At 51.5% G+C, this 24,462-nt stretch overlaps 1 protein-coding gene across 8 annotated transcripts in view; it reads right to left on the bottom strand.

The window, feature by feature from the left end:
- The window catches only part of LOC128337906 (mevalonate kinase-like), a 185,308-nt gene that overhangs the window by 24,448 nt on the left and 136,398 nt on the right, over positions 1 to 24,462 (bottom strand). For 6 of the 8 annotated variants that reach the window (XM_053279568.1, XM_053279572.1, XM_053279573.1 and 3 more), the window contains one exon: positions 3,458 to 3,585. In XM_053279568.1, the coding sequence (XP_053135543.1) occupies positions 3,458 to 3,585 (128 nt within the window). Of the gene's footprint in view, positions 1 to 3,457; positions 3,586 to 24,462 lie in introns of those variants that run through there. The other 2 variants (XM_053279575.1, XR_008312465.1) reach the window with 2 other exon arrangements.

Below are 24,462 nucleotides of genomic sequence, written 5' to 3' on the forward strand. Positions count from 1 at the left end.
AATATTCAAATACAAGTGAGCTAATTCACAGATTAACACACATCTGGTGCATTGACTAAGCAGTCTTTAGTCTAGAACAGGGCTGCACAACTTTTGGGCCTTCTGCCGATACTGGACTACAACTCCCACAATCCCTATTGGTCACTGTGGCCGGGGATGATGGGAGCGAAGTCCGAAAACAGCTGGAGGGCCGGAGTTGTGCTATCCTGGTCTGGAATATGTCCCAGAAACCTTTGCAATATTCCACAGCCCAGGACCCTATTCAGAAAGAGCTCCACTGTGCGAAGGCGGTTGTATTTTTTTATTTATTGTTTCATTCATAAACTGCTCTTCATTCTAAGAATCCAGCATGGTGCACAAAAACCTAAACAGTGCAAACTTAAGAGATATAAACACACACACACACACCCCGTCCGTTTTAGACCAGGTGTAGATTACACAAAAATCATGCAAAAGCCATCTACACCTATAACACTCTTACCAGGCTATTACTGTACATCAGGCAGGAAGTGGGTGGAAAGGGAATCTCCCCGATCTCCCCATTCGTTAGCTGGACATTTTGCAAGGTAACAAACAAGCCGAGATTCATCTTCCTCCTGGAACGTTTTGAAAACTTGGATCCCAGGAGGGTGGAGGAGGCGGCAATGCACCACCGGGGGGTGGGGGTGGCGTGGGGGGAGACCCCCTCCGTCCGGCGCAACACACACATCCATCACTCGCATATCTTAATGCAGCTTTGCCAGCCAGAGAGGTCAGAGCCGCCCGCCTAGACCAGCCTCATTAAATATACATTTAATCATAGCTTTGGATTGAGAGACAAAGGCGGAGAGAAACAGGTGCTGTGGTGAGGTGACCTTTCGGAACCTATTTTAATGTAACTAGTTTACGGCTTATCTGAAAGGCCACCTCATCAGGAGCCGAAGAGCCGAGGCAAAACCAGGAGAAGTAATTATAGAGGCCCAAGGAGAGCTTAGGAAAGGGGGAAGGAAAGAAGGAAAGCAAGCGGGGGGCAGCAATTCCTTGGAAACAGGTGACTGGGGCATTGTCTGAAGGGCCATTATTAAGATTTCCCACCACCCCAGCTTCGCCCTTCTGAACGGTGCAACCCAACTTGCTCATTGCTGATGCTTCTTATTCTTTTTAATTAGGCATTTAATAAATACCTTGTTTTATGAGCTAGGCCACCCAATGGCGCAACCGGGAAGCTACCTGCCTAAAGAGCAGGAGGCTGTTGGTTCGAATCCCTGCTAGTGTGCTTCCCAGACTGTGGGAAACTCCTATAACAGGCAGCAGCGCTATAGGAAGCTGCTAAAAGGCATCATCTCGTACTGCGCAGGAGGAGGCAATGGCAAACCCCTCCTGTATTCTACCAAAAGAAAACCACGGGGCTCTGGGGGCACCAGGAGTCGACACCATAACCTTTCCTTTCCTTTATGAGGTGAGCAAAGGTCAAAAGTAAGCAGAACGACTACAGCATCTCTCTGTTAGGAAAGGGAAGCGGTCACATGTGAGTTCACTGGCCAGCTCCTTGTTTCCTCTCCCCCCCGCTCCCCGCCGCCACATGGGAATCCTTCCTTAATAAGGTGACGTCACATCAAACCCCCATGGAGCTCATTTGGGGTTTAGCACTTCACCGTTGACAGGAAGACCCCAACCCCACCATGGGGGCAACCAAGAGTGGTGTGTGGAACTCACTCCCACAGGACAGGAACCAGCAGCACAGCAATGTGGGCACAGAGCCCTTTCGGCTGCCTCAGAACAGCAGCCCACTGCGGGCCCCAGCATGAATCAGCACCAGGGGAGAGAGGGCACCCAAGGGACCCCCAAGATCAGCAAACCTGCTGCCCCCACAACCACCACCAGTTGCTCAAGAACAGACACAGCATGAGCCCCGAACCAACGCTTGGGAGGCAAAGCACGTTCTTAGCGGAACGGGGAATCCCACCTATTCCAGAGGGTTTCTTCTTACTTATTTTTATTATTAAATAAATGTTTAAGTTTAAAAAGCCAAAAACCAACCAAAATCACTATAAAGGTGCCAGCAGACCCAAGCAAGACTAGCAGAAAACTCACAAACACAAGGATAGGAAGTGAAATCCCAAAAGTGGCGGTGGGGAGATAATAAACTGTGTGAGACAAAGCCAGCATGCACCATTCTGATTTCTTCTCTCTCTCACACACACACACTCACACACCACCTGCATATGCATATGCATAACCATCCTGAGCACACATGTGTACTTTATGCAAATACCTGCACACATACTTGCTTATTTGAGGGTGCAAGCAAGACGGCAAGATGCAAAAGGAAGAATTCTTCTCTCATGTATGATCAAGGCCCCTCCAGGACAGCAATAGGGGCGAGGCAGCCAGGCTGGTGCCTGGGTCCTGCTGGAGCACACCTCCTGCTGGACAGCTCCTCCCTTGCTCAGCAATCGACCTGCTGACTCTGCTGGACAGCTCCCCAGATGGCTACTGCCCTACCCGACAGATCTTCACAGACCCTCACTTGCCCAGCGGGAATGCTCCTCTGTCTGGAGTGGAGGAGCAGAAGGGGACAATTCCCTGCGCCCTGCCCCACTTGGACTGGGTGGTCAGAAAAGGAACGTGGGGATGGCTGGAGCCAGAATGCCAACGCCAGAGACCAGAATCCTCCTGACTCGAGAAATCAGGTGACACAAAGCAGCCAATCGCAGGTCACCGCTGGCCACCTAAGGTCTTAGTCTGATGACGTCCCGCAATCTTGGCCAGGGATTCTCAACGTTGTGTCCCCAGAAGTGATTGGACTTCAACTCCCACAATTCCCAACTAAAGGCCACTGGGGCTGGGGATTATGGGAGCTGAAGTGCAATAACATCTGGGGACCCAACATTGAGAATCCTTGATCTAGGCAACGTTTTGTGAACCGCTTTGGGCCATTTCTGGAGGAGTGGTATAGACTTGAAATAAATGAACAAACAAACAAGAACTCTTTGCTGGGCGAGGCTAGTAGGCTGGCTGGGCCTCCAGACCACCAGCAGGCTATGCACACCCACCCACTGGCCTTCTCCTCTCTGCTGCTCCAGCTACCTCTCTAGCCTCTAGAGACCAGATCTCAAGGCCTCGATCCCTGGCAGGCATCAGAGCAGGTGCATGCACTGCCTTTTCCTCAGGGTGCTTCTGTCCACCTTGAGGGGGGTGGCAGGGCAATTCCCTCTCTGGAAAGCAGAATATAATATTCTGGCATATTATGCCACAAATGCATGGAAGACTGTCTCTGTGAGACCTCTGTCTCACGTGTGTGTGTGGGGGGGCAAGAACTGCACAGACTTTCTACACCCTTCAAACAGCAGAGAACTGAAGCACAGCTTGCAGAACCACCCCAAGAGAAACACCACAGACTACAGCCCATTTCTCCACATGGGAATGCAGCTGCAGGTCAGGCCAGCCGGGCAGAGAGGCTAGTGGCAGTACTCACACTTGCGCGGTTCCAGGGTCTTGTTTGGGCACACCAGGTGCTGGCTGGGCGGATTCTGCGTTCTCTGCAAGCAGGCCAACATGACTGATGGCGTCAGGAGAGTTGGGGTGGCGTCACTCCAGAAAACGCTGCACGGAAAACACAAAATAGAAGGAACAGCGTCAGTCAGGCACATAGCCACCATCAAGCACCACTAGAAGCCTGCCGGCGACGCAGTCACGTGATGCTCTGATGTCACGGAGCTTGGGTCAACCGAGCCAACTATTGCAAGACATGAACGTTCATGTCACTGTTCTGCAGAAGTGCAGAAAAGGGACCCCACCCTGCAGAATGTGGCACTGGTTGCAGAATTCAGCTTCATAAGAAATCAAGCTTTTTTTCAATTTTTAAAGATCAAGCTTCTAGCCCCCTAAAAACTAGCCCATTTCTAGATGCACTGACATGATTGAAATTGCAAGGGTGAAGCCTGCGCAGATCTCAGAGTCAGAAGCTTTGATGAGGAACATTTCTTCTGTCCTGGGGCAGGGCTTCTCTGGCCCCCCACCATGACCAGCAAAGCTAGAATAAATGTATGCAAACAGAATATAAGCGGGTTTGGGGTTTTGATGGCCAGAACATTTCCAACGGTGTGGCCATGGATTGCACACAGCTTGGTCAAAGCCAAGCCATGAAGTGAACCTGAATGTTGGGGCGGGATCGGATACAACCCTGCCAGCAACAAACATTGTATTTTGCTCTCTTTCTCCTTTTCAAAGGATTTCTAGGCTGCCCAAGCAACTCAATACAGCAACTTGAAAGCCCATCCATCATTCCACGTCAAAACCAATTTTAAGAAAAGCCACCAAAAAGCTAATACCAACAGAGAGAAACGCAGCCACACAGGCGTTGGCAAACCTGGGTCCCTAAATGTTGTTAGACTACAACTCCCATCATCCCCAACAACATTTGGGGTCCCAGGTTTGAAAACCCTTGCAGGAAGAGGCTCACAGAGCAGCAGAAAGAAAACGGCCTCTTAAAATCCTGGGAGAAGAAAACGGTTTTCAACCGGCAATGAAAGGGCCGCGGCGTCTGTGCCGCCCCTGGGGGAAGAGACACTGCCGCCAGTTGACCTTGGGGGCAGCACCCAGAGCAGGGATGAGGGTGGAGATCTTAATGGACAGGAATATGGGAAATACTGGGTTATGCCGTGCCCACATCAACTCCCTTTCAATGTAAAAGGGCTCCTTCCCAACAAGGTGTGGTCTTATCTGCCAAATCCAGTGGAGAATTTTGGGACACGTCACGCATGCTTTGAAACTGCCAAAGTTTCAGCCAATGGAGCAAACCGTGCGGAAGGAACTCCTCGCAACAGCCCAGGCTGGAATACAGAGGAACACACGAAGCTGCCTTTTACAGAGTCAGACCACTGGTTCGTCTAGCTCAGTACTGCCTACACTGACTGGCAGCGGCTTCTCCAGGGCTGCAGGCCGGAGTCTCTCTCAGCCCTACCTAGAGAGGCTGCCGGGAGGGAACCTGGAACCTTCAGCATGCAAGCAGAGGCTCCAACACAGAGCGCACAGACCTGTCGTCACCCATCCCCATGCAAACCCCTGCTCAGCAAAGGGGAGGCTTCACGCTCCCTACCACAAGCTCTCTGCCCTGCCAGGAAACCTCCAGCATTCCCAGCATGCCCCACACGCCCTGTTTCCGCCAGAGGAAGGGTGGTGTGGAAACCCCTTGCCGGAGGAGCTCGGGAGCCTTCAGCTCTCATCTCCGGGGCCGCCTTTGAAAGCGAGCCGACAAAGGCGAGGCGAGGAGCAAAAAGGCCCGAGTCACCCGTTTGCTCCTCCGGAGCAGAGCGCAGCAGAGCATTATCCTCCGGGAACTGCAGCGTACAGCATAAATTATGCGTCTCCCCCCCCCCCCCGCTCTCCCCTGCCTTGAGTGACTTCCGGAATGGTCTCGCCATCACAGCTGGGCCGAGGAAGACGCTCGACGCTCGACTGGGAGCGTAGGGGAAGCAGACCGCGGCCCTGGGTTTACGTCCCATTACGCTCCCGTGCCCAAATTCACCGACGGCTGCCTGTCAGGGCAGATCTATCACATCATACGGACCTCCGCGGCTTGGGCGAGGGGGGAGGCCAGACTACCCAGGGAAAGAAAGTGAGCGAGAGGCGGGAGCCAGGGATACTGTCAGCCAACCACCACCACCCGGCTCCCCAAACTCAGCATGTGCTTGAAAAGCCCGGCTCGCGCTCTCTCTGACCAGGAATCTTGCCTTCTACTCTTGCAAGGGCTGGGTGGGAGGCTGCCATAAAAGAAAGGCACTCTGTCTCTGTGTGTGTGTGTGTGTGTGTGTGTGTATGTGTGTGTGTGTATGTGTATGTGTGTGTGTATATGTGTATATATATATATATATATATATATATATATATATATATATATATATGTATGCATGCACTCTCTCTCTCTCTCTCTCTCTCTCTCTCTCTCTCTCTCTCTCTCTCTCTCACACACACACACACACACACACACACACCTCTCCCCATTTATACATACGTTTCAGGGAGGATTTATTTAAACCCAAGTTTCCAGTTTTGCTAACTCGTACATTTTGATAACAAACATGCCACAATTCAGGGGATCTCAGACCTGGACCCTGAGATGATGTTGGGACTACAACTCCCATCAACAACCACTGTGGCTGGGGATGATGGGAGCTGTAGTCCAACAGCATCTGGGGCTCCAAGTTTGAGAACCCTGCCACAACTGGCTGCGTTAACCATTAAGACGTGGGGCTTTCAACCAAACAGGGCTTTTACCCCACCCAGAAGCCGAAGGCAACAGACCTAGTCATGTGATCTACCGGGTTTACATCTGCTTAGGGCAGTAAATGTGAAATTAAGGGCTTCCCTTTAGCCTTGTTTATGGTTATGCTGAAGGACACACTGTCTGTGTACAGTGTATACATGCACAGGTTTACTCTTAAAATGAGTTCCGGGCCAGTCATGTACACAACCACGTGGGCAGACAGAGAACATGCACCGAGAACATCATGTCCAGAGGTAGCTTTCAGTTCTTTCTCCATGTCTAAGGACACGGAGGTTGCAGTCCTGTGCTCACTTGCCTGGGAGAAAGCCCCACTGAACACAATGGGACCCCCCCACCCCCCGAGGAAACACACAGGGTTGCACTGAAACTCTTCATGTAAGCGAAGCCATCAGAACTAAGAGGTTAATAGTTCCCTGGGCAATGCAGTTTCTTCATGACCCAGCAATTTAAATGCCCGATGCTGTTTTGGTTGACAGAGTCTAAATATTATTCATAATTGGCAGCACGACTCAACAAAACCTGACCCAGTGTGTCATGTTTATCATGCTTGACCTCAGAAGCCGCGTGATTTTGCCTGTGGTCCAACCTTTTAAATAGAAACAGGCTTCGATACAGTGTTTTTGGAAAGGAGGTCATGGATTCCATTTTAAGACATTATTAGTCTAAAAGTTAATATATGTATATATCTACGGCATCAGCTGTTACTGAAAAGAGGATCTTTTAAAAAGGGACACTTAACAGAATGGGAAAACATTAAGAAGTAAGAAGGCTAATATCTGAAGACACTGACTTTTAAAAAGCCTTAATTTTATCCAGCCAGATCTTTCCTGGTCTGAGCACCCTGGCATAACAAACAGGTCTCTCAGGAAGCTTGAAGCCAGTTTGCACCTTTGCAATAATCAGGCGTTATTGCCTGCTTCGGACTTTGGATAGTAGGTGCGGGCATTGCACGTCTGTGAGGATGTGCAAGTTAAAAACAAGGTCGGAGGGGGGGAGCGTGATCATGAGCCAAGCCCCAACTGGATGGCAAGAGTGTGCCCACCCGCCATGCCCAGATACCCCCCCTGACCCAGAACAAGGTAGAAGGAAAAACACTCCCACCCAGCGGGGGCCGGACAGACAAGCAAGATCCCCACCTTCGACCTCGATTTACACACACACACAGAGACGGTCAAATACTGGCAGCGCAGAGGAGTCTCTTAGCCTAGGAATCATTGTGGGAACAGCCCTAAGAAATCTTTTCTGTACTTTGAGGAATTTATTTGTGGAATTGTTGGCAGGAAAACAAACTTACGCAGTCATATTTCCCGATTGCTTACAGATACCAAGTTTTGCACCCACAGTTGTGCCACTTAAATTAGCAACAACAACAAATATTTATAGACCGCTTTTCAGCAAGAGTTTCCAAAGCCGTTTACATAGTGAAATAATAAGTAAATATTAAGATGGATCCCTGTCCCCAAAGGGCTCACAATCTTAAAAAAACCCAAAACAAACGTAAGGCAGACACCAGCAAAAGTCACTGGAGGGGTACTGTGCTGGGGGTGGATAGAATGCACGGTATTCTTACCCCAGAATATGCTGGGTGAAAGATTTGAATGAATTTTTTTTGGTATTTTTTAGAATAAAGTCTGAATGGTATTTGAACTGTTATTGTTCTCAGCAGATCATTTTTGACATCCAATAATCCGATCAATCATTCCAAAATGACATCATGCCCAAGAGAAGCAGAAGATCTTTCTCAGATTAAAATTGACTATGAATGGCAATTATTCAATAAAATGAATGTTTGACGTTTGTAATCCTACAAATTTAACTCTATTCTTTTACTTCCCTTTTGCAAGCAAATTAATAAAAAGTTCTATGACATATTTAATCTCCTATCAGTGTTATCTATGCAAAATGACTTTGCCCAGTCAATGACGGGCCTGACCTCCTAGTATTCCATATTTAAACCTCCTGGACTTAATTTTATTTAGCACATTTCTATACTGCCCCATTAAAAAAAAAAATCTCCAAGTGGTTTTACAGTTTAAATCACAACACTAACACAATTAAGTCACTTTAAAATATAGATAAAAACTCTAAAATGTAAAACTTTAGAATTACAGGTTAAAAGCCTAAACAAATGGACAGGTTTTCAGATTTTTCATTAAATTATCTAGCGAAGGGGCGGCTCCAATTTTGTTTGGGAGTGCATTCCAAAGTCCTGGGGCAACCCTAGAAAAGGACCAGTTTCGACATTTCCCAAGCAGCCTCACCCTGCCTGAAGGAAGACATCAACACAGACCTACAGGCATCTATTCTGACCCTTGCTACTGTCGCCGCTGTGACTGCAATGCTCACCACCTCCTTGCCCAGCGGCCCCGGCAGATGGGGGAGCAGCCTCCAGCCGCACTTCTCCTCCTCAAAGCCCAAACATCAAGATTTCTGCAGAGAGAGCTGCACAAAAATGCAAACAAAACATTTCTGCCCCGGCCCCTCTCTCTGTGCCTTGCAAACAACTCGCCTTCACCTCCTGGAGCTAATCATTGGAAACAAGCTCTGGAGAAACCGGGGGACTGGGCGGGGGGGGGGGGGGAGAAGGGTGACGGGATTAGGGAACCTGCCAAAAGCAACAGGTGCGAGGCCTACAGCCATTCCCTACCTGGGACCGTCAACACCCCCCCCCTCTTCACAACAGACCGTTTCAAGTATGCCAAACAGGTGGCCTGTCCCAATGCGAGAACGGTGCAGAAGCAAAACCTCCATATCACCAACTCAGCTTTCAACTGCACGCCATTGCGGGACGTTTTGAGCATATCACGCCAGTTCTTCATCAGCTGCACAGGCTCCCAGCCCGTTTCTGGGCCCGATCCAAAGTGCGGGTTTTACCCTTCAAAGCCCTAAATGGCTGGGGACCGGGTTACTCGAGATAGAGCCCGAACCTTAAGATCTTCATCCGAGTCCCTCCTTGGGTGCCCCTGCCAAACAAGGTGAGGCGGGTGGCTACCAGGGAGAGGGCCTTTTCGGTGGCTGCACCGCATTTTTGGAATAGCCTCCCTAGTGAGGTTCACCTGGCTTCATGATTTTGTTTTTAGGTGCCAGGTAAAGACCTTTTTGTTCACCCAGGCCTTTTAAGTACAAGTTTTCAGATTTGATTTTTAACTAATTTTAAAATGAGTTTTTATTTATTTATTTATTGAACTTATATGCTGCCTAGTATAAAAGTCTCAAGATGTCTCATAAAATATAATATGAGACATTAAAATTCATAAAAAGATAAGATAGAGAAAAGCACATTAAAATTTAAAAGTTTAGTCTCCGTTGAAGGCCTGGGAAAATAGGTACATCATCAAGTCCTCATAAAAACAAACAGAGAAGGAGATGCTCTCATTTCTTTCCGTTCCAAAGCCCGGGGTAGCCACAGAGAAAGCACTCCTGGCCACTGCCTTTTTAAGCTGCTTTGTATTGTATTTTCACCTTTTTTGTCTGTTATGATTTAATATGTTATGTGTTTCTATTGTGTGCTGTGAGCCGCCCAGAAAAACAATTTGTTATGGGACGGCGAACCAATAGAGTATTTTACCACGACCACCACCACCACCACCTCCTTCTCCTCCTGGTTATCTCAGGGATGAGGGCAGAAGGATCTCCAGCTCCTCAGAGCAGCAACAGCATGAGATGAAAAAATTTACGAGAACTGCGGGGAGAATGTTGTGGACAGGCCAAGCACAGGGGCGGAAGTTAGGAGGGGGCTACTTTCCCTAGCACTGGGATCCTCCCAGGAATTTCTGCTTTCTGCTTGCAACACAGCCCACAGAGGCCTTTTGGATAGTCAAAGCTCGGGTTTGTCTCTGTCCTAATACACGCTCCTAGTGAGGGTATACTGATCTGGACCCGAAGGCCCAGGCAGACGGAACAAGTCAAGCCCAAGAGAGGACGGAGGCTCTGCAAAAGGTCAACCATGAACTGGAACCTCAAGCAAAAACCATGATACAAAAACATGAGAATGGCTTGGTATTAATGCATCAAATGACAGCAATTAATGCACAAACAGTAACCACATGTGCATATAAAACATGCATTTGACGAGATTCCCAGATAACATTTCCTTCTGGTGCTTTATCAAGCACACGGACTTTTTCGATGACGTGTCTGATAAAGCATCAAACCCTTGAGACTGAACACGTCGGCAGCACTGCGCCAGGGGACCTGCGCGGCTGCCACACAGCACACGGCTGAAAAGCCAGGAAGGATCGCTGAACAAAAGCCTCCATGGATAGACACAGTATAGCTTCATGCACCAGAAGCCAGAAAACGGAGGAGAGCGACCCCACGGCCTGGCTTGCCCATGAATTTTGCAGAGGCTGACCACTGCTGGGAGGCTGAAGGCTAGACCAAACCGTCCCACAGCCCCAAAAGGTTCTGCACAGCCTCGGCTCCCCTGCAGGCTTGGATACCTGAGCTGGGGGGTGTTGGATCCCCACTGCCAGCCAGGCCCAGCACAGAGGGCTCCAGCCAGCAGGACTCTGACACTTGAAGAAAAGCTGGCAGTTGTGGCCTGTCTTGCCAGGATAAAGCAGGGGAGAGAAAGGATACGGCACAATATAGACTTAAAGCAGCCCCCTCCACCACCATTTGAATGAAATATATACTACACTCTTCTAAGGATAGGCGGGGGAAAGGACCGACGTGTCAGTTTTCAGCACTTTTTATCTGCTCTAGCGGCAACAATCTTTAACAGGTCTCTTTGGAATTAGGGACACTTGTAGACCTCATCAAGTAGATCACACCCCCCCCCCCAAAGTTTCAGGTTAGTAGCTCAACAGCTGTCATATTTATATGACATGGTGGGACCCTTTTCTGGCTACTTGCCTTAAGTAACGGGACAAGTGAAGAGGTCTTGTGGTAGCCAGCATGACTTGTCCCCTTAGCTAAGCAGGGTCCTCCCTGGTTGCATAAGAAAGGGAGACTAGAAATGTTTGCACCGTAAGCTATTCCCCCAGGAGATAGAGGGGAGCCACTCTGGGAAGAGCATCTAGGTCCCTGGCAGCATCTCCAAGACAGGGCTGAGAGAGATTCCTGCCTGCCACCTTGGAGAAGCTGCTGCCAGTCTGTGAAGACAAGACTGAGCTAGATGGACCAAGGGTCTGACTCAGGAGATGGCAGCTTCCGCTGTTCCGATGGCAGTCTTTATTCAACACCGCTCCACTGCAGAAGTTCCGTTTACCCAGAAAATAAGTCTGAAATAGGACTCCTCGGACGGAGAGCTCATCCAAAAGAGATTTTCTCGCCTGGAAATTCCCTTCCTTCCTCGGGAGAAGGTCTGACTGGTGCAGAAACCAAACGGAGCAGCCTAGCCAGATGAGGCCCTCCTTCCTCTCAGAAGCACGGGGGGGCACCCCCTCCCCCCCTCCCGGTTTCCACTGCAACAGGCCTGCTCCACCTGCCCCCGGGGACGCCTCCCCATCACGGCTAATCAAGTCAGCACCAGCACTTGCTCGCCTGTGACTGGAGTGAACTGGTTAATGGCTGTGTCAGCGCAATTTAGCCTGTCGTCCTTCCCCCTGAACGCAACGGACAGACGTTGGCGGAAATGGCTCCCCTCCGTCTCCCGGCTGATAAATGAGGGTGGACACTGCCAACTGCTCACTCCCTGCCTCCCCCCCCCCCCGGCAAACAAGTGGCTGCTGTTTCCAACTTCCCGCTGCGCTTGGGGGGAGAAGCCACCGCCAGGCTGTCGCGAGGGACCTCTGCGGCCTCGAAGCGGAGGGGGCAGCCGTGGCTGCGGACAGACGCTTGCTCCAGGGGAAGGCCGGCCGAGGCGTCCCCCGGCCACCGGGAGACCCGGCTTCCCAGCTGCGGCCCTTTGCCAAAGGAAACTGATCCCACACAGGGAAGCGCCGAGGTCTGAAACAGCACCACAAGGGCTCTGCGTCCCCGTGGACCAGACGCCGGGGTGACCTGCTGGCCGAAAGGCCCGAGGACCAAGCAATACTGGCTCCTAGGGGGTCTCGTGCTTTGTGTGGTCTGGTGGCAGCGAGCGAGAACCGTAGCCCCCCCATCCAAGCGCAAACCACATGTGAGCCCTGTAAGATAGGGCCACAGGTGTGGGAGAGCATCCACAGCCCCCAGTTCAGTCCCTGGCAGTGTCGGGAGAGACCCCTGCCTATAACCTGAGAGCTGGCCTGGTGGCAGCAAGCATGGATTTGCTAAGCAGGGTCCACCCTAGTTTGCATTTGAATGGGAGACTGTGTGTGAGCATGGGGAGGTGTTCCCCCTTAGGAGATGGGGACACAGCTTAGTGTCAGGACACCTACCTAAAGGAGGTTCCAAGTTCCCTGCAGACAATACTGAGCCAGATGGACCAAGGGTCGGACTCGGGAGAAGGCAGCTTCCTTGAAACCCCCACAACTGGGGATATAGCCATCGGGCTCCCTCCCCGGCAGCATCTCCAGACCAGGCTGGGAAAGACCCACCTGGAGTGCCCCTGGCAGTCAGTACTGAGCTAGATGGCCCAAGGGTCTGACCTGGCATATGGCAACTGTCTGCGTTCCTATAGCCGGGTGGTGGTGGTGGGGGGGGTGGTTTCTGGCTGTCCATGGTTGCTAACAATATCCTGGCCTGGAGCAGAATCCGACCCCTTCAGGCTTTTATGAGCTGCCCCAAGGCTTATGCAAGACAGACAAGGTCAAAATCCCCCAAATAAATCCAGATATGGGCCCCAACTCCTTCCACCTCTTTCCCTCCTCCTTCCTTCCTCTCCCCAGCCTGTCCCTCGCAGCTGAACAGATTTAGATTATAACCATGCAAGCCTTAGCTCAGTTTGGTGTTTGTTTGTTTTAAATGCAAAGGACTTGAACAGGTATCGCAATGGTCAAGGCTTTATTCCTGGACAGGTCCCCTTTCTGGTTCCCATCCTGGTGGCAGCATCTTTGACAGTAGGCAGCCGCTCTGGGATAGGAACCTCGGAAGCTGCCATATACTGAGTGAGACCCCTGGTCCGTCTCGCTCAGGACTGTCTACACAGACTGGCAGCAGCTTCTCCAAGGTTGCAGGCAGGAATCTTTCTCAGCCAGTGTTCCCTCTGATTCCCAGATGTTGTTGACTACAACTCCCAGAAACCCCAGCTGCAATGGCTTTTGCTTGGGGATTATGGGAGTTGTAGTCAACAACATCTGGGAATTCCTGTCAGAGGGAACACTGCTCTCAGCCCTAACTTGGAGATGATAACAGGGAGGGAACCTGGAACCTAGATGCTCTTCCCAGAGCAGCTCCATCCCCTGAGGGGAATATCTTACTGTGCTCACACATAGTCTCCCATCCAAAAACAAACCAAGGCAAACCCTGCTTAGCGAAGGGGGCAAGCCCTACTTGCTGCCACCAGACCAGCCCTCCTCTTCTTGGCGCTGGAGTCCAACAACTTAGGGGATCTACCTTCGAGAATCCCCTGCTTTAACCTGCTATAAAGCCAGCTTGTTGGAGGGGAGAATTTGGCTTTATAGCAGCCCTTCAGCTTTTATCTCCCCCACCCCACCGTCCCCAATCCTTTTTATCCATTTTACTGTTCTGTATTTATTGCATTTGGAACTTTTCTTGTTTGCCGCCTTGGAAACATACATTAACCCCCACAAGGTCCCTGCTCTTTGGGATAAGGAAGCTGCTCAGCTGCCTCCCTCCAAAGACCCAGAGACCAAAAGGCTCGCTTTCAACAGGACCTTCTCTCCACTGAAAAGTTCAGCAAGACACAACCCTTTTTCAAGGAAAAGGTGCACCAAGAGAAAAAAGTTATTTAATCCTGAACAGGTGCCCGGAGTTGCCAAATTGGTCCACTTTCTGCCTCCTAATGAAGTATTCACGAAGAAAAGCCTTTCCCCACTATTTTTCTTAAGATGCTAATTTCACAACAAGAGCTCGTTACCATATAATTATTCCCATCTTGGCTTCTCCATCTGTCCCAGGCGCTCCCTCTAAAATGAAAGACAATCACATCCCCACCTTTCATCACTGACTATTTTACTTTCAGCAAAAGGTACCTTGAAATAAATGATTTTCCTCTGAAAGAGACTTTTATTCTGTTTCAAAACCAATTTTCTCCTATTACTGTCTTTAAGAAAAGGAGAAGGGGGAGGGGGGAGAAGTGCTCGTAACAGATCCCTCGTTAATGCAGCTTGCGGTAAAGAGCAGCGGTATCCATTTTCCAGCTTTGATTTCTGGTAATTTTAAAATATGCTATCACAATCAGTCAGAAATTATGCAGTTAGGAAAAAAAGAGAAAGAGACAGAACCGAGCAGGGCTGATTTGGGAACCAAATGCATTCGACTGATATGCCAGGCAGGATCGTAACCAAGGCCTGATCCATGAAGGAGTGTCAAAGCACAACTGCCAGGGGGGCGGGGAGGCAAGAACACCAAGGGGTCTCAGATTTGGGCACCCAGAAGTCGCTGGACTACAATTCCCATCATTCCCGTTGGTCACTGGGCTTGGGGAGGATGGAGCTGCAGACACAGATTGGAGAACCCCTGAATGACACAACCCAACAAAAGCCACAAGTCGGGACATGAAGTTGTCTGGGGGCCATCCAGGGAAGGTGCCAAGGCCTCCAAAAGGTGTGCAGGCGTCACACATTTTGCAACAGGAACCCTGGTTTGTCTCCCTTTAGCGAGAAGATGCAGCTTCCCAAGGGGGGGGGGAGGAGGAGGGAGGGGCGTCCCAACTCTCCAAGAGCCTTATAGGGCAGGGGGCCGTAGCCAGGAGGTGAAGGACCTGCTCTGCATGCAGAGGGTCCCCCCCCTCCCCCCGCCCCCGTTCAAGCTGTGGCAGAAGTTCTAGGGCCCGACTCCTGCCTGAGCCCTGGAACTTGCCGCACAGCTAGCCCACAAGCTGCCTCGGCAACTTCCACCCCTCCCAAGCTCCCAAGGTCCCGGCTCTGCAGAATCTCCCTTCTGAGCACCTGGCATGCGCCATGCCGTGGCCCAGCGCCAGCCTCTGGCCGCTCCCTCCCCTCCCGAGCCGCCTCCCCCCCGCTCTTGGTGACTGGCCAGCAGGTACCCGCCATCTGGGCCTTCTGCAGAAAGATCCCAGCGTCTCCCGGTGGGAGCTTTCCCCCTCCAGAGCTGACCCTGGAGAACCACTTCCAGCATTTCTGATGGCGGCCAGGTGGGCCACCTGCCGTTTGCGAAGCACAAGGAGATGCTTGGAGATGCCTCTCCAATGAGCTCCTCCACCCTCCAGAAGCAGGAAGTTCTTGGCATCACAACTTCTTCTTTCTCTCGTCACACAAGGAATAGAGGCACCCCCTCTCTACCGCCAGCCTGCAATCCCTCTGTCTCCAGCAAGTGGTTGGCCGGCTGTGACGTCACGGAACAGTCAAACCCGGCTGCTCCGTGTGGCGGTGTCAGCAATGAAATGTTGACCCACAGCACAGGTCTAATACAAGAAACGCAAGGATGGTTTGGACGAGAGAGGGACCCGGGGGCAAAAAGAGATGGGGGATCCTGAGGGAGGAGAGCTGGTCACGAGTTGTCCCCTCTGCTAAGCAGGGCCAACTCTGGCTTCCATTTGAATGGGAAGCTACATGTGTGAGCACCATAAGGCGGGCCCACTCTGGGAAGAGCACCTGCAAGCTTGCAGGCAGAAGGTCCCAAGACCCCTCCCTGGCAGCATCTCCAAGACAGGGCTGAGAGAAATTCCTGCCTGCAGCCTTGGAGAAGCCGCTGCCAGTCTGGGTAGACAATACTGAGCGAGATGGACCAAGTATCTGACTCAGTATATGGCAGCTTCATGTGTTCCTCTCCTAAGGGGAGGCGGAGTGGAAGATGCTCCGAGTTGAGAAAAGGAGGACAAAAAGATGCAGGATTGGTGGAAACACCTCATGCAGATCCTAGACAGAAGAGGGGCTTCCTACGGGATGCGGGGAGATTGTGACTGGCCTAAGGAGGCAATGTGAAGGCCCATCTTCCCATATGAACGGTACTAATCTGCCCAACCTTTAACTGCACATCTCTGGGTTTATTTAATTTACTGAGCCCACTGAGCTTCCCCTGCAGTTTGCCAGGCACAGAGAGGGAGGCGCCTAGCACAGGCCAAGGACAAACATTCTTCCAGAACTCAAACCAGCAAAAAAAAGCCACCCCTAAAAACCCAGAAGCAGGAACACGTCACATCCAGACTGAAAGCTGGCTTGGAGCTTGCAGGAAGAAATGCAGCCTGCTGCACCCAACAAGAGGCAGGAGGAGGGAGAAATCTGAAAGGGCAGCGGCCTTCTGGAGGGTGGGGGGTGATCTATCTTTCCCCCATTCTGACCCAGAAGAGATGGAGGAAATTGCCACGTGGGCTTTCCCAGAGAGAGTGGCTCAGAGAACACGACAGAGCCCAGCGCACTAAACCTGGTCCCACCGGCGCACGGAAATGACCCGGCTTCCTCCCTCACGCGGAGATGTTAATCCGTGTTCCCTCTAAGGCATGCACACAAGCATTTTGGATGTCCGCTCAGTTAATGTTGGATCCCGCTCAGGTCGAATCAGGAAGGCTCCACTCTGAATGCAGGTGCGCACACACACACACACACACACACACACACACACACACACACACACTCCCTTGACACTGCCGCCCAGAACAAAACTCATACCACACACAGACGGGGGGAAGATGAGAGCGAACACCAATGTTAACCCTACAAAACCAAGGGCCTCCTAATACCGGCCTCTCTCCTCCCTAACACATTCTGCATGCGGAGGAGCAGGGAACGGCTCCCAGCACACTGCACCAAAAAACCACCTGCCTACCACTAGCAGCTTGGGGTTCCGGCTTTTCAGAAAAGGGAAAGAGCAGCCGGCCACGAATCAGCCGCTGCGAACTGGATTCCGAGCTGTGCAAATGCTCAACGTTAGCTTAGTTAGCTCCATCTGCATTTTCACTCATTCCCGGTCACCCCGGATTTAGTTTCAAGCCGGCTCTGGCCAGAAAGAGACGCAGACAGGACTCAGCAGTTTTCCCTCCCTGCCTCTCGTGTCCCGAGAACAGGAGATCTCACAGCCACCAAAGAAGTAAAGCCCTGGAAGTGCCAGATGTCTAACAGACAAGGGAGCCCCTTCAGACAACCCATGTAGGAGAGAAAACACAAACTGCCTTGCCGGATCAGACTAAGCGTCCATTGGGCCTGTTCTGAAACTAGCAAGCTTACGATCAAGATGATGGCTTGCCCCTAGCACCTGACACTCAGGTATACTGCTTCCGCACATGGAAGTTCCATTCGGCTATCCCGGCTGGTACTGGTCGATAGACCTGTGCTCCATGAACTTGTCAAGTTTTGCATTTTAAGCCAGGGCCCCCCCCACTATATACTGTGGCAGAGGATTCCTTAAGCTCACTACATATTTTGCAAAGGAGACCTTTTCCATTCCAGAACCTACTACTTTCCCTAAGGGGAGGGGGCTGTAGCTCAGTGGAAGCGCATCTGCTTTGCATGCAGGAGGTCCCAGGTCTGGGACCAACCTTGGAGAAGCCGCTGCCAGTCTGTGAAGACAATACTGAGCTAGACAGACCAATGGTCTGACTCAGTATGTGGCAGCTTCCAGTGTTCACTCCCTGGCAACATCTCCAGGTAGGGCTGGGAGAGACTCCTGCCTGAAACATTGGAGAGATGCTGCCAGTCAGTGAAGACAAAACTGGCACCATTTTGAGCATCTGATTGTTTGCATTTGGAGTGTGTGTGTGTGTGTGCATTCCGTCTCCTTGTACTGCTAACAACTTTGTAAGGTTCTTCTACTCCACTTGCAGTACACATTGAGGCCTCTCTGCTGGTAACCAAAATTAGGTATTTCTGGCACAACTGGAAACCCCCGTTTCCTCCTCTGGGCCAGTAAACTCGCACAGCCATGCTGCTGGCACTCATGTCACCCCCACAAAGCCAATTCCGATGACAGGTGCTGCTAGGGAAAGGTCACGTCACTCTTAATTAGCAGCAAGATCCAAAACCCACCTGAACCCGGAGTGAAGTTTTGATGCCACCTGTCTCCAGGGGCATTTCAACCCAGCCCCAAAAGAGAGGCAGTGCCTTTATAGGGACAAGGTTTGCTTCTCCCCATGGCCCCAGGTTAAAGCTGGTGTGCCGGTCAGGCAAAGCGTGACCCACTGCTGGGCCATGCCCTACCAGGTGGATGCTCCTATTGGGAGGTGAAATCAAGGTGCAGCCTTTGATGCCATTGAAGGAGACGGGGGACCAAGGAAGAGGGAGCTCTATTTTAATCAGACCTGGCTTCTGCACTGCAAACTGGGATTGAAACAGGGCTTCCGCTCTGAAAAAGGGAAAGGCTCCTTCTGTAACTGAGGAAATGTTCACCTGTAGCTATAGCCAGAGAGCTGAGAAAGGGTCAAGGCTGCAGGCAGAAGGTCCCATCCCAGAGCTGAGGGGCCAGAGAAGGTCTCAGCCTCATGAGGACTCAAGTGATGCAAGACGAGCCTCACTGGATGATTCAGAGACAGGTCCACCTAGCCCCACAGGGCCCCGGCAGGTGCCTCTGCAAAGGCCACAAGCCCTCCGTTCTATACTCCTCACCTGTTAACAGGTAGACTGGTCCTGACACAGAGATTCCATTTTGCCATGCACAGATCTTTGCAAATTTGCCTGATCCCTTCTTAAAGCCATCAAAATGATTGGCAATCCTTACATCTTGCTTTGGTCTGTCCAGGAATTTCCATAACTTCATTCTGCGTTGGCTGAATCACGGGGTGCTGGAAACCCCATGCTAGGCCTTCAGGACAAGAGTAACAATTCACCCTTGATGGTGCAAAGCAACAAAGTGTGGTTTTAATTTTTCATCACCAGCTTTTAACTGTTCATTTCATTGTTTATAGTTATTTTCAATCAATTGCAAACTGCCGTGAGACGCTAGTGTTTGGCGATATATAAACACACTAAATAAATAAATTCGAGGGGCCCAGATTTCGCGCCATGGTGCAAACAAACCATGCCAATTCCTTCCCCTGGAGGGTTTTCCACATACAATACAGGACACTGAATATCCATTACTTTCCAGGTCTTTAAAAATAGCTGCCTTTCAAGTCACACGGCAGCAACCGCCTCCTTTTACCACCGTCCGTCTCCAACGCCTTTTCTCCAACGCCTGCTAATTTTGAAAGCCTATCGCTAGAAATCAGGGCTATTTATAAAGCCCAAGGTCTCCGCGTCTTTAATAATTCTTTTCTTTTTTGAAAACACACACACACACCAGCCAATGTTTAATGTGCCAATGACTGAGCACGTTGGCACCTTCCCTGACATCAGCGGCCGATAAGACGGGGCTTATCTCCGGCGCAAACCTCAGCGAAGGTCCCTTCGGGGAGATAAGTGCTGTGCAGCTGTCGATACCAGCTTTGCATGGCTAAGAGATAAAAGGAAAATGGGACCAAAGCAGTGGAGGGGAAGGTGGGGGGATAAATGGGGTGGGGAGAAGGGAGGGAGGACGCAACTTTCAAAGTCTGTGGTTGAATTGAGAGAGACTCCAAGAGGCGAAGAGAGCTGGCCTTGTGGCAGCAAGCATGACTTGTCTTCTTTGCTAAGCAAGGTCCACCCTGGCCTGCATTTGAATGGGAGGCTAGAAGTTTGAGCACTGTAAGATGTTCCCCTCAGGGGATAATGGGGCTGCTCTGGGAAGAGCACCTTAGTACCAAATTCCCTGGCAACATCTCCAGACAGGGCTGAAAGAGACTCCTGCCTTGGAGAAGCCGCTGCCAGTCTGGGTAGACAACACTGAGCTAGATGGACCAAGGCTCTGACTCAGTAGATGGCAGCTTCCTATATCCCTATGTTCCTAACTGCAAATTAGAAGAAAAATTGTGAGCCAGGCCTCAGTAAGAACATGCAAGAACAGCATTGCTAAACTGGCCCCGAAAGGCCCATCTAGTCCAGCATCCTGTTCCCCACAGTGGCCCACCAGATGCCTCTGGGAAGGCCACAGACAAGAGGTGAAACGTGCCCACTCTCTGCTGTTGCTCCCCTGCAACTGGTCATCAGAGGCACCCTGCCTACAGCCATCAAGGCTAGTAGTCACTGATGGACCTCTCCTCTGTGAATTTGCCTAAGCCCTGCATGAGAAAGGTTTGTAAGTCAGGCAAATGGACCAGTGATTTTTGGCAGCTTATTAATAAAGGCACACCAGAAAAGAAACAGAGGGGGTTAGGTCCGGTCCAAGGCTGTCATACCCACAGGGAGAAAAAGAAGAAAAACCTGCTGTTGGCGAGTCAAGATACTTTGGTGTCTGCCCCAGAGCCAATTGGCAACGCTCAGTCCCCCAGAGGAGAGCAAAATCTGCTGGGGTGCTCTACACGTCCCACTTGGAGAGGGTAGGCAGAGGGAAATTTTTCTCCCTCTCTCACAACACTAAAACCAGGGGTCACCCCATGAAACGGAAAATCGGGAAATTTAGGACTGACAAGAGGAAATACTTTGTCACACAGCGCATCATTCATCTATGGAATTCGTTGCCAGGGGATGTGGTGATGGCCACCAGCTTGGATGGCTTTAAAAGGGGCTTAGACAGATTCATGGAGGGCAAGTCTATCAATGGCTACTAGTCTGGTGGCTGTGGGCCACCTCCAGCCTCAGAGGCAAGATGCCTCTTAATCCCAGTGGCAGGGGAGCCACAGCAGCAGGAGGGAGGGCATGCACACACCTCTTGCCTGTGGGCTACTGTGTGAAACAGGATGCTGGACTAGATGGTTCTTCTTGGGCCTGATCCAGCAGCAGGGCTGTTCTTATGTTCTTACACGCGTCTGATGGAAATGAAGCAGGGTTCAAGCCAGATAACTTCCCAGAGGGCTCTGCCTCCCTGGGCAAAGAGTTGGGGCCCCAGCACGGATGTTTCTTAATAGTGGCCAAAATTCACTGCCCAGTGACTGACTGTCAGCCGAGCCTAGCTCTACAGGGTTGCTGCACACTACTCACGATGGGAGTGGGGGAGAACCATGTGCAGAGCACCCACAGTTCCAAGGCCAACCTTCTAGCAGATGGAACCTGGCAGAACCCAGGTTTTGCTCTCAGCCAAGAGACAGGAGCTGCACATTCAACGGACTCTACCCAATATTAGAAGCTCAACAACCTGCCGTGCGGGAACGACCCAGATTATAGGGGTCCATCCCCTGTTCCCTGTAACAGCAGGACTTGCAGCTGTTGCAGACTACAACCCCCAGAATCCCCAGCTGCAGTGGCCTTTGGCTGGGGATGATGGGAACAGTGGTCCATCTCCTGACCTCCCCAGCATGATCAAAATAGACTTCTAAGAACCACTTGCAACTGCACGGAAGGAAGCAAGTGTGAGACACTTCCACAACCTAGGCCCCTGGCCTCCCGACACAGCAAACACACTCCGCCTGTTTGGGCCCAGTTGGGGCCAAGAAGAGAGGAGAGCTGGTCTTGTGGTACCAAGTACGAATGCTCCCCTTTGCTGAGCAGGGTCCACCATGGTTTGCATTTGGATGGGAGGCTACCTGTGTGAACATTGGAAAGTATTCTTCTTAGGGGATGGGGCCATCGCTCAGTGTAAGAGAATCTACATGTTTGCATGCCAGAAGTCCCAGATTCCCTCTGTGGCATTTCCAGATAAGGTTGAGAGAGACTGCTGCCTGCAACCCTGGAGAAGCCGCTGCCAGTCTGGGTAGACAATCCCGAGCTAGACGGACCAAGGGTCTGACTCAGTAGAGGGCAGCTCCCTATGTTCCTACCAGTGTGCATGAAGTCCCACATCCCTGATTCTCCCAGCTCTGTGGAGGTAAAAAATAAATGCACTCTGTGCAAACCCAGAAACACCCTCTACGATTTTCTCCCACATCCCACAACTGAGCGCCTGGGAAGAGGTCGCCAGAAGAGCAACGTTCCCCTCTCCGCTTCTGCTGCTCCCCTGGAAACTGGTAATTTATGTCCGACCTTGAGACGCAAAAAAAAAGAGCGCAAGTCAATTAGCAAAACTGACAGTTTTGGCGGCGGAATGAGTTAATCTGGGGAAAGGTCACCCCTCTGTAAATTATGGGAAATATAAAATAAAAACCGAAAGAGGAAAGTTCAACAGCACCTTGCCAACGGCTTGCAATAAAGCAGGCATGCTCCTCGTTGGGAGGCACCGGTGACCTTCCTGCCTGCCACCGCCCCCCACCCCGCAAATGTCTCCATCAGATCTAATACATTCTGAAAAAAGAAAGCCTAGCCCCCCCCCATCCCACCCCCACTTTCCCTGCACAAGCCCCACGCCTGCCGGGGAAAGCGAGCGAGCGAGAGGGAGAGAGAGAGAGAGAGCCCTGTTAATAATTAAATGTTAATCTAAAAAGCAATTTTAGCTGCAGTCCTGAAGATGTGGTTAGAGATTATATTAGCATGTAAGAGTCAAGGGTAATTTTCCTTTAACCCTCTTGTGATCCTTAAAAGCCTGAAGATCTTAAAGAGACAGGCCCTGCGCTGATTAAAGGAGGGGCTACGGAGGGGGGGGCAGACAGAACCCACAAATAGCAAGGCTGCCCCCCCACCTCCCTCCCCCTGCTTTGCATGTTTCCATTTTTCATTTTCACTAGTTCTTCCAGATCAATACGTGAAATTCAGCACATATACCTGTCTTGATTCCCCTTGAGGAGAGCTGGTCTGGTGGTAGCAAGCATGCCTTGTCCCCTTTGCTAAGCAGGGTTCACCCTGGTTGCATCTGAATGGGAGACTTGATGTGTGAGCACTGTTAAGATATCCCCCTTAAGAGGATGGAGCCGCTCTTCCCGGAAGAGCAGAAGGTTCCAAGTTCCCTCCCTGGAAGCATCTCCCAGAGAGATTCCTGCCTGCAAGCCCAGAGAAGCCGCTGCCAGTCTGTGAAGGCAATACTGAGCTAGATGGACCAAAGGTCTGACTCAGTAGACGGCAGCTTCCTATGTCCCTGATCTGTGCTCAGTGTGTGCTTCCAAACTTCTCTCTTTCTTGCTTGCCACTAGGCACCCGCCTCCTCCCACGCTAACCTGAGGGAGCCCCAAGACCCTCATGGGAGGCCCGTCTGCAGCTCCCGCCCTTGTCTGAGGCCAGGTGGGCAGTGATGCAGAGCAGAGCCTTCTCAGCAGTGACCCCCACCCCGACCCCCACCCCCCTCTTTCAGCTGCAGCTGGCAGTTTTTATCTGGATTATTTCTGCAATTGCATTTTGAATGTTTATTTTTGTAAACCTGTTTATGCAAGTCCACCCCCCCGCCCGCCCCGAAAAAGCTGTACAGAAAGATATCTAGACCATCACCAACTCTGCCCCTGGCCCTTACAAGGTCTGTTTTGCACTCACTTCTCCTGCCTCCCCCAGACCCAGATTCTCCACCCTTCCTTCCTTCACCCTCTGTCTCCCCCTGCATGCACACCCCCCCCCCAAACACAAGCCCATCACTTCAAGCAACCCTCAGGACGGACACCTGAATTGGAACAAGGTTGGAGGGACCTGGAGGAGGCGTGGCCCAGGAGAAAGAGAGCAGGTGTGTCTGCAACAGAAGCCACCCCCAGTGCGGGAGAAGAGGAAGCCCGAGCAGGAGGCGGCCCCCGCCTCCAAGGGCATTTCTGCAGCTCTGGCAGACAGCAGGGGGGCTTTGCGCTGTCTGCGTGCTTCTGCTGCCAAGAGGTCTGCCCCCCTCCGCTATTCAAGGCCAGCGATCAGCAGGCTAATTTTAGACACAAGCCGTCCAAGAGGGATACAGAGGAAACTCAGACGCGAACGTGGGGCTCTGGGTAGCCCGCAGAGAGCCGAGAGGCCAGGCAGAGCTCCCAGCAGAGTCCACACACCTTGATGCTGCCCCCGTCCAGCCTGCTGAAACCCAAGAGCCAAACCCGGCACGGAGATGGCCACAGACGGCAGCCGAGAGCAAGCCGGGGCCAGGCCTGGCCAGCTTCTCCTTTTCTGGATTAGCGCAAGGTGGGAGTCTGGGGTTCCCCGCTTTCAGGGCAAGGGCTTAGCCCGCCAACAGGTTACGCCACCAATCACGGGCGGAGAGTTTCTCCCCGTGTTGGGACACCCACAAGGGCTCCTGGTCTGCTTCCAGTTCCCCATTCAAGGCGATCTTTCTAGTCTCCCAAGTCCTAGAGCAGGCCTGCTCAACATTGCTCCCCTCCCCCCCGCCCGGGCTCTTTTTGGACTACAACTCCTATAATCCCCAGCCACAGTGGCCAATAGCCAGGGAGGCCAACCTCTGCAGGAGGGCTGAAG

This window comes from Hemicordylus capensis, chromosome 15 (genome assembly GCF_027244095.1).
Source record: "Hemicordylus capensis ecotype Gifberg chromosome 15, rHemCap1.1.pri, whole genome shotgun sequence".
NCBI lineage: Eukaryota > Metazoa > Chordata > Lepidosauria > Squamata > Cordylidae > Hemicordylus > Hemicordylus capensis.